This window comes from Prionailurus viverrinus, chromosome X (genome assembly GCF_022837055.1).
Source record: "Prionailurus viverrinus isolate Anna chromosome X, UM_Priviv_1.0, whole genome shotgun sequence".
In the NCBI taxonomy this organism is placed as follows: domain Eukaryota; kingdom Metazoa; phylum Chordata; class Mammalia; order Carnivora; family Felidae; genus Prionailurus; species Prionailurus viverrinus.
Window position 1 is genome coordinate 42,270,851 of NC_062579.1, and position 9,217 is coordinate 42,280,067.

A 9,217-nucleotide genomic window follows, 5' to 3' on the forward strand; every position below is an offset into this window, starting at 1 on the left:
TGGAAACATAGCATTGTCTGCCTCCAAAGCAGTTTCTCCAGTCATTCTGGAAGCACAGCAGCATGTGTTGGGTCGGGTAGGACCCCGGGATGTGCTTCCTGTGCTCTCCATGTTGCATATTGAGAAACCGGGCTCACAGATGTCCAGGGACCCGAGCAGGCTCACACAGCTAGTAGCAACAGACTGGCCCGGCACCCCATCCCTGGAATTCTGAAGACCAGCCCGGTTTCTTTCCACAAGACCACAGCGGCCCCAGGCCCCTGCCCTGCAAGGAACCCCGGGCAAACATTTACTCTGAAGCAGGGCTTGCCATGGCTCAGACACACAAAATGCCTGATTGTCCTGGCCGCTCCAGCGGGCACCAGGAAGGCCTCAGGGGCAGCGTGTTTGTGCCACTCACAGCGAAGAGGCCTGAGGCTAGGTCAGGGAGTGGACCCCAAGGAGCAATTCCCACACCTGGATGGACCCACGCGTGCAGTAGGTGAGGGCTGGAGACTGGGGGTCTCTACCTGTGTCCCGGATACAGAGCATGAGCTTGCGTCTCAGAGAGCACAAACTTTGCTTGTTTGGGACAGGTGTTGGCAGGGCAGGAGAGCTGAGGGGTGGATCTGTCGCTCCAACTGAAGGGGGGGGGGGGCGCACCTCAGTCCCCAGGCCAGCCCTACAGGGACATGGGGTCTGGAGTCAGGAAGACCCAGGCCCACATATTGATTGCATTTTCTGTTTACTGGCTCTGTGGCCTTGTCTAGTTCATGCGGTGTGACTGTGCTTCAGCTTTCTGATCTGTAAAATGGGGATGCTGACAGCCACCTCCCAGGGTTGCTGTGAGAGGAAGACAAGCCCCAGTACAGACAGCGCTGTGATGCACACGCTGCATACAGAGTATCTGGGGAAGCAGATGTTCCCAGTGTGTCTGGGGGCCATGGAGATGGGTAGTGCTGGGCAACACAAAGGCAACTGGCATCCTCTGGCCATTTCCATTCCCCTTGTTACAGTTAGAGACACAGCTAGAGACCTTTGTGTTTGTGACCTAGGGGTCATGCTGGGGAAGCCAGACATAGTGTATTCCAGACCACACCAGAGGAGTTTAGCGGGAACGGGGAGGGCAGGGACGAGAAGCATTGTGCAGGAGTGCGGGCACCGAGGGTAGATGATTGGGTGGTCGAACTGCACCCAGAGCTGTGAGTGCGCGACCCTGCGGTCAGAGGAGGGGTGAGGGGTCTCGGGCGGGAAGGAGAAAACGCCCCCCACCCCGCCCACCACACTCTTGGAGTCGCATGCGCACTGGGAACCTGGTGGAGAGGGCTTTTGTTGGGAAAGCGGGCGGGCTGGAGGGGTCCGCGCATGCGCAGGCTGCCCAGACGCGGGGGGTGCGCGGAGAAAAGGGGCGGGGTGGTCGGAGCTGCTGTGCTGGCAGCAGTAGGCGAGGGCGCGGCTGCGGGGTTCCTGGTGCTGAGGACGGACGCCATTGGAGCCCCAGGGAAGGTAAGAATCCAGCCCCGGACTGGACCGGGAGAGGACGAGTGGAACCCGGCACGGTGCGCCCTCCCCGCCCCCAATAGCCGGATCTGAACAAAGCCCAGGCACTCAGAACCTGAGCCCGCTTAGACGCACGGTCTAGGTAGGACACTCCGCCCGCCCCCCCCCCCCCCCCCCACCTCCGCACCGACCTCTTCCAACAGGAGAGGAGAGTCTTCCAAAAGGAGACTCAGGCTCTCTGATCCCCACTTACACTGGAGCCCACAATCCGAACCCCTTTAGCAGACCCGTGTGCACCCTGCTGAGCTATCTTAGAGCAGAGGCCCTACCCCCACCCCAACCACTCCTAGATCACTCCAACCAAGTTGACCCCGTGAGCCCCTTCCTGGAGTTGCGATCCTGGGGTTTGAGACCTCCAGCGCTCTAATTCATGCCTCACCTAATCCGAGCCCCCACCCCCACCCTTCTCACCCCTAGCGCTCCTGTATGAGCCCAACCCAGACCTGAATCATCAGCTGAATGCCCCCGCCTGGACCTAGCCAGAGGGTCTCTGGATTCAGTTTCCCATAGCTTTCCGGGGTCCCTGTAGTCTCAGCCCTCTCATGTCATCTGCTCTCCCCCCTTCGTCGTTAAATCCAAACCCTTTGTTTCTCCCTCTCTCAATGCATCCCCCTTTGGGACTCTTCAGACCCAAGCCCACCAGTCCACCCCCTATTCAAATCTAGAGGCTGGGACGGGGAGCGTGCCCCTCTTGAACTCCCCTTTAAGTGCAGGGAGACCATCGCTATCCCTCTCCTAGTGCTGCGTCTCTGACAGAATCTAACCCAACAGACACCCCCTCCCTCCCTTCTCCCTCCTACCCCTCCCTCCTCTGTCTGCCTTGTACTGCCTAGTAACCTGATGATTGCAGCCTCCCTCCTCCTGAGGGATCCCACCTCCCACTGGATCCCGCCCCTTCCCCCTTGAAAAAGCCTCACCCTCCCTCCCTGGCTAAGCTCTCTTCTCCTTGGGACCACCCGCCCCCCCCCCCCCAGCATGGCTGAGGGAAGCTACCGCATGGAATCAGAAACCTACAACGTTGAAGACATGGATGAGGGTAGCGATGAAGTCGGGGAGGAAGAGATGGTTGAAGGAAATGACTATGAAGAATTTGGTGCTTTTGGAGGCTATGGCACCCTCACCAGCTTTGACATCCGTATCCTCAGAGCCTTTGGGAGCTTGGGTCCAGGCCTTCGCATCTTATCGGTGAGGCTCCTTGTTGGCCACCTGCTGGCCCTGGGCCTTCTCCCTTGTGAAGCTGCTTTGGGGGGGGGGTCGTGAATGGGAGGGTTGAATGGGGAAGGACTGCCCAGCTTCCCGAGCATTCCCTCTCCTGCTCAGAGAAAGGGGGTTTGGGAAGTCCGGGGTGGGGGGCAGACGGGGGGGGGGTTGGGAGCTGGCCGCAGGGAGGAGGCTGGGTGGGAAGCATGATGTGAGCTTGTAGAACTGTCTGCTTTCCCCTACCCTTCTGTCTGGCCTTGCAGAATGAGCCCTGGGAACTGGAAAACCCTATGCTAGCTAGGACTCTGATGGAGGCATTTCAGCTGGATCCAGAAACACTTGCCAATGAGGCTGCTGCCCATGCTGTCAACGTAGCCCGTGCAGCCGCCTCCAATCGTGCTGCTAGGGCCGCTGCTGCTGCTGCCCGTGCCACCTACAATCAGGTGGTCACTAACCGCCCAGTGGCCACAGACCAGGCTTCAGGAGAAGATACCCAGCCCATGACCTATGCAGCCCAGGCTCAGGCAGCCACCCCTGAGACCACCCTTGCTGCTCCACACATCTCCCAGATGCTAGTCACCAGTGAGATGGCCACCCCAGGGGCTCCAGCAAAGTCCACACAGCCCCAGACAGGCTCCCAGGCCCAGGAGGCTGCTACTGAGGGTCCTAGTGCTGCCTGTGGTTTCTCTCAGGCTCCGTGTGCCAGTGAGATGGATGCCACCCGGCCCAAGACAGCCTTCCTGGGTCAGAACGATCTCTTTGATTTCACCCAGCCGGCAGGTGTCAGTGGCATGGCCTTCTCCCGCTCCAAGAGGCCCGCCCCGGCCCAAGAGGCTGCCACAGAGGGCCCCAGTGCTGCTTCCGGGGTGCTCCAGGCAGCACCTGCCAGGGAGGGGGCAGCCACCCGGCCCAAGACGACCAAATCTGGAAAGGCGCTCGCCAAGACCCGGTGGGTGGAGCCTCAGAATGCTGTGACAGCAGCTGCTGCCAAGACCAAGGTGGCCACAAGCATCCCTGAGCCTGAGGGTGCAGCTGCCCCTGCCCAGCACAGTGCTGAGCCCTGGGTCAGGATGGGAGGCAAGAGGACCAAGAAGGTGAGACCTCCCTGCTGTCTGCACCCCCCACTTGCTCCCCTCCTTTCTCTGCTCTATCCTCTCCTCTCCCCTCCCCTCCCCTCCTCTTTTCTGTCAGCTTGTGCACGTTGGTCCAACACAAGTTTGCTAGCATGCTTTGACCCCACAAAGTCTCTGCCCTCAGGCCTGATGGGAGAAGAGGTTGGCTCAGTGCCGGGCACGTAGTAAGCACTCAGCACATGTCATCCACTGTTTGTACTACCCTCATTTCCAAGTATCTCCTCTGGTTAAGACGTGTGCTGGGCACTTTTGCACGGTGAGTCTGGTAGCCCTGGGTCTCTTCTCTCTCTAATGCTACAGTCCAAGCACCTGGATGACGAATATGAGAGCAGCGAGGAGGAGAGAGAGCCTCCTGCGGTCCCACCGACCTGGAGACCATCGCAGCCTCCGATGACAGTGCGGGCTCATATGGTTCCCCGGCCACCGATGGCCCTGAGGTCCCAGGTACCCTCAAGACATGTCCTGTGCTTGCCACCCCGCAACGTGACCCTTCTGCAAGAGAGGGTAAGAAATCTGCCTTTTCCCCGTCTTCCTCCTCTCCTCTCCTATGGGCCAGTTCTTGGAGGTCAGCCATGCCTTGATCTCCCCGTGTGCTCCTCCTCCTCCAGGCAAATAAACTGGTGAAATATCTGATGATTAAGGACTACAAGAAGATTCCCATCAAGCGCTCAGGTGGGCAACCTGTGCCCCCTCCCTGAGCTCTGCCCTTCCCCCGTCCCCATCCCTACCCTGCGGGGCCTCGCATCACATGTCCCCACCCAGTGTGCCCAGCTGATCGCTCCCATTTGCACAGTACGGGGGTCCCAACTGTGCTCCCCTCAGTGAGGCTGACTGAGGGGGTGCAGCTCTTTGGCCCCTGCTCGGCCCTGGTGCTCTCTCCACCTCTCATCTCCCGCAGACATGATGAAGGATGTCATCCGAGAATACGACGAACATTTCCCTGAGATCATTGAACGAGCAACGTACACTCTGGAAAAGGTGGGCAAAGGGACAGGGGCAGCTCCCTGTAGTACAAGAGCTGCAGGCAGGCCTTGCACCCTGCAGCCCCTTGAGGCCCACCTCCGGCACTACCTGCTCTGGAAGCCCTCCCTAGCTTCTCCACCTGGGAGCGTCCACCTTATGCTTCCATCCCCCGCAGGGTCCTCTCCCTCATGCTCTTTTGAGTGTCTCTTGTCCCCTGAAGTGGGTCCTGTTGCTTTGGCCGGTGTCAGAGCTCCCACAGGGCAGTTCCTCTTCGGCCTCTCTTCTTCAGTCTTCCGCGTGACTTTGGGGTCCCGGCTGAGAGAGAGTTCTGACGGGAAATGAAAGGACTGCCTGTGGGACAGGCAGCGTGGGTTTCTCATGTCCTGTTCTGGTTTCTCCCCCACGTAGAAGTTTGGGATTCACCTGAAGGAAATTGACAAGGAAGAACACCTGTACATTCTCGTGTGCACACGTGATTCCTCAGCTCGTCTCCTGGGAAAGTAAGAAAGGGCGGGCAGGAGGATTGTGGGCTCCTCGCTGGTGCCTCTCCCTTTCCTCTCGGAGAAATGGGAAAACAAGGCTTTGGTGCCTGGCACAGCTCCTACCCACAGTTAGTGGTGCCCAGTGATTAGGGGATGAAAGGGCAGGAGCCTGGGGTCAAGCCTTGGCTGCTCTCAGGGCTTCACCCCCACCCCGGCCACCTCCTCACCCCATCTTCTGGGAAAGCAGGCTCCTTGTTGCCTGTCCCTTCCTGCTACGTGCCTGGCCTGGGCTTGGCAGAGTGGTCCGGGGAGAAGGAAGCTTCCCGTCCAGTCTAACTCCCGGTGCTCGAAGGGCAGGGAAGGTCTGGATATGCCTCCTGTGGACACACTGTTGCCAAGCATTTGCTCCCTGCCCTGACCCCGTTGTGGACACGACTCTGGGAGGGGCTCTTCGCATCTACGTTCGATGCGTGAAGCGATTCAGTCTCAGACAGAGGAAAAGATGGTCTGGGTCAGAGAACAAGCCATGCGCAGAGTGGGAAGAACCGCTCTGTAGCCCAGCCATCTGGGAAAGGCTAGTCAGGTGAACCGACCCTAGTCCCTCGGGCAGATGCCTGCCGGATAGAATACGTTTTTCTCCACCTTTAGGACCAAGGACACCCCCAGGCTGAGCCTCCTCTTGGTGATTCTGGGAGTCATTTTCATGAATGGCAACCGTGCCAGCGAGGGTGAGTGGCTGGACCTGCCGCCGGGGGGGTGGGGGTGGGGTGGGTTGCCCAGAGTCTCAGCTTTGTGTGTGAAATTCTTGTATCTCATCTCCCCTCACAGCTGTCCTCTGGGAGGCACTACGCAAGATGGGACTGCGCCCTGGGTATGGTTGGGCTCTCGACTCCCACCCCTCAGTGTTGTCCTTGGGCACCAGTGGCACCAGGGTTGCAGTAGCCTGGTGGCCTGGTGCCAGGGGAGTGGACGTCCTGGACTGGGTAGAGGCAAAGGGTCTCGTCACGGTGCATGGGGAAATGGTCCTGAACTCTCAGCCCCTCGCTGCTCCATGTCCCCTCTCTGTCCCCAGATGAGACGTAAGAGAAACCATCAGATTTAGGGATTCCACCAAACCCTTGCCTAGGGTATCCTTGACATCCTTGACGTGCGGCCCCTGGTGCCACCCCAGGCCTCCATGGGGATGCCCCACAGGCTGGGCAGCTCTCAATCCTGCCAGGGAGTGCTCCCGCCCACGTGTCCCTCACTGCCACTGTTCTTGTTATGGATTCCTTTCTTTGCCCTCAGGGTGAGGCACCCATTCCTTGGCGATCTAAGGAAGCTCATTACAGAGGACTTTGTGAAGCAGAAGTAAGTATTGGCCAGGTTAACTTTGTCTCACGCTTGTGCATTCCTCGTGTGCCGATCTGGCCGAGCAGCCATTCTCCATCCCATATCTTAGCACCAGAGGGATAGGTGTCCCTGGTGTGAGTGTGGGTGGCGTCTGGAGTGTTGGCGAGGAGTAGAGATCCAGCTTGGTCTTGGGGAAAGGGAGTACAAGCTGACAGAGAACACGGTGCAGGGTGTGTTACAACCCCCATGCCCTTTGGCACCTGCCCCATAGGCTGTAGTAGAATTTCCCTTGCTTTCCATCCCGGGAACAGGGGACTCAGAGGGTGGAAGTCTGAGCGTGGCCCCCACAGGTAAGCGCCCCATTTGGCCCTAGAGCCCAGCCCTCCTGGCTTTCTGGTTAAGGTCCACCCAATCCTTGGTCCTTGGAGAACACGCGCGCACCCACACAGGCACATGGACATGCGCACGCGCACGCGCACACCGTCGGGGATATGGGCGGAGTGTGCTGCTCTTCTTCCCTTTAGCGTCGTTCTCTGCGGTGGGCCGTCCCGGGGTTCCTCCAGGCCATGGACGACACCCTGCACTGGGGTGAGCTCAGAGCAGGGCGCCTGATGAAATGGCTCCTCTGTTTACAACACACCCAACGGGACTCTGGGTGCATTGTGACAAGGGGCACAAACTTGTGGCCTTCCTATGAACAGATACCCTACACGTGTCCCACCCTGCACCTCCACATGGCTTCTGGGCAGGACTGGCGGCCTAAGGCTTTGTAGGCCTCAATCGTGGAGGCAGAAACCCTAGGAGTGAGCGTGGGAGTGAGGCATGGGCTGGAGGTCAGGACCATCCTCCCCCAGGAGCTGAGCTGCAGCATCAGGGCCGGAAAGGGGCCACCTGGGAGCCACTGGTGCAACAACAGGTCTGCCTGGCTGGAAGCAAACGTTTCTCTTCCTCTTGCCCTGAGGTACCTGGAATACAAGAAGGTCCCCAATAGCAGCCCACCCGAGTATGAGTTCCTCTGGGGCCTGCGAGCCCGCCACGAGACCAGCAAGATGAGGGTGCTGCGATTCATTGCCCAGGTAACAGAGAGCCTCTGTTTGGGGCCAGGCGATGGGGTCTGGGTCTGGTCCTTGCTGTACCTTCTTTGTTTCTTGGTCACGGCCTCCTCCCACTGTCTGTCCAGTGAGGATACTGACAGGTTCCTAAGTAGGTCACTGACACAAGTTCACAGACTTAGTAAGCAGGAGGGATGGGGTGAAGCCCCTGGACTGGCCTGGAATAACGGGAGAGTCAGACTCCAGCGGTCTTTGTGTAATGATTATGCACAGCTCCCAGGAGGGTGTATGGCAGGAAGCAGGTGCTCAGTGGAGGTGGGCTAGCTGTTTGGATGGTTGCTGTCACTCTACTGCAGAATCAGAACCGAGACCCCCGGGAGTGGAAGGCTCATTTCCTGGAGGCTGTGGATGATGCATTCAAGACGATGGATGTGGATATGGCTGAGGAGCATGCCAGGGCCCAGATGAGGGCCCAGATGAATATCGGGGACGAAGCTCTGATTGGACGGTGGAGCTGGGACGACATACAGGTGGAGCTCCTGACCTGGGATGAGGACGGAGATTTTGGCGATGCCTGGGCCAGGATTCCCTTCGCTTTCTGGGCCAGATACCATCAGTACATTCTGAATAGCAACCGTGCCAACAGGAGAGCCACTTGGAGGGCTGGTGTCAGCAGTGGCACCAACGGTGGGGCCAGCACCAGCATTCTCGATGGGCCCAGCACCAGCTCCACCATCCGGACCAGAAATGCTGCCAGAACGAGTGCCAACTTCTTCTCCTGGATCCAGTAAGGTTTTCAGTCGCTAAATGAAACTCTGCAGAAGGGCATGGGAGGGGGCTGTGAGAAGTCGGGGGAGGGCCTGGGAGCAGTGGGGGAACCAAGAGAGTGTGAAAGACATTTGTTCTGTCCTTGCGTCCCTCCCCGTTTCACATATATTTGTATTTCTGCGTCAGCTTTTGTGTCTTGCTTTGCAGGCAGCGCTGATGGACTGCGGCCGTCACGCACCAGGCCAGAGTGCCTCCTCAGATCCCTCTCTCACACAGCACTCTAGGCAGCTTCTCCCTGCCCATCTGAGATGGCATGCCAGATGAAGCTCTCTCTGCCCTTCCTGCTTTGGTTGTGTGCTGTTGTTGTGCGCTTCTGTCGTGTTTTCATGTTTTTGGTATCGGTGTTACATTAAAGTTGCAAAATTACTTGGGAAGTTTCTTCCTTTACCTGCGCACGTGGTGCTCTGAGGAGCACGTGGTCAGGTGCTCTGAGATGGCCACGCCCTGCCTCTGCATGGAAGGCAGTAGGTGTGGGTACAGTGCTGGGAGATGCGGAGGTGCCCCCTGAGTGCCTAGACCGTGAGTTTCGAGAGGCTCCAGTCCACAGAGTTACATGATTTCCCACGTGGTACAACCCCAGTTAGATGCCAATGGTGGGGGAGGTGGCGGGAAAAAGGGTGGAGTGGAAGGCTGTGGGTTGGTGCCACGGTCCCTCCCACCACACAACAAGGTCCACAGACATTCACCA

General features: G+C 58.7%; 1 protein-coding gene and 1 non-coding gene across 3 annotated transcripts; both read left to right on the forward strand.

Moving 5' to 3' along the window:
• The first annotated feature begins 1,390 nt into the window (after positions 1-1,390).
• Positions 1,391-8,895, forward strand: LOC125157856 (melanoma-associated antigen D4). Of its 2 annotated transcripts, XM_047844918.1 has the most exons (13): positions 1,391-1,485; positions 2,514-2,724; positions 3,003-3,833; positions 4,173-4,376; positions 4,481-4,544; positions 4,771-4,850; positions 5,244-5,335; positions 5,966-6,045; positions 6,146-6,188; positions 6,605-6,667; positions 7,611-7,725; positions 8,058-8,488; positions 8,677-8,895. In XM_047844918.1, the coding sequence occupies exons 2-13, from the start codon at positions 2,515-2,517 to the stop codon at positions 8,684-8,686; spliced, it is 2,223 nt and encodes a 740-aa protein (XP_047700874.1). In that variant the 5' UTR covers positions 1,391-1,485; position 2,514; the 3' UTR covers positions 8,687-8,895. The 2 variants fall into 2 exon arrangements, with proteins under 2 accessions (XP_047700874.1, XP_047700875.1); XM_047844919.1 differs by lacking the exon at positions 8,677-8,895 and having other exon boundaries at positions 8,058-8,492.
• Positions 7,235-7,363, forward strand: LOC125158037 (small nucleolar RNA SNORA11). Its single transcript, XR_007149162.1, has one exon. It is a non-coding gene; the product is annotated as a small nucleolar RNA SNORA11 (small nucleolar RNA).
• Positions 8,896-9,217: the final 322 nt, after the last annotated feature.

What these genes read in the sequence shown, in the direction of transcription:
- LOC125157856 (XM_047844918.1), top strand. Translation starts at nt 2,515, where the DNA reads ATGGCTGAGGGAAGCTACCGCATGGAATCAGAAACCTACAACGTTGAA. An exon ending in GAGGCAAGAGGACCAAGAAG is followed by an intron (nt 3,834 to 4,172) that starts GTGAGACCTCCC and finishes CTAATGCTACAG; the next exon opens with TCCAAGCACCTGGATGACGA. An exon ending in GAGGACTTTGTGAAGCAGAA is followed by an intron (nt 6,668 to 7,610) that starts GTAAGTATTGGC and finishes TCTTGCCCTGAG; the next exon opens with GTACCTGGAATACAAGAAGG.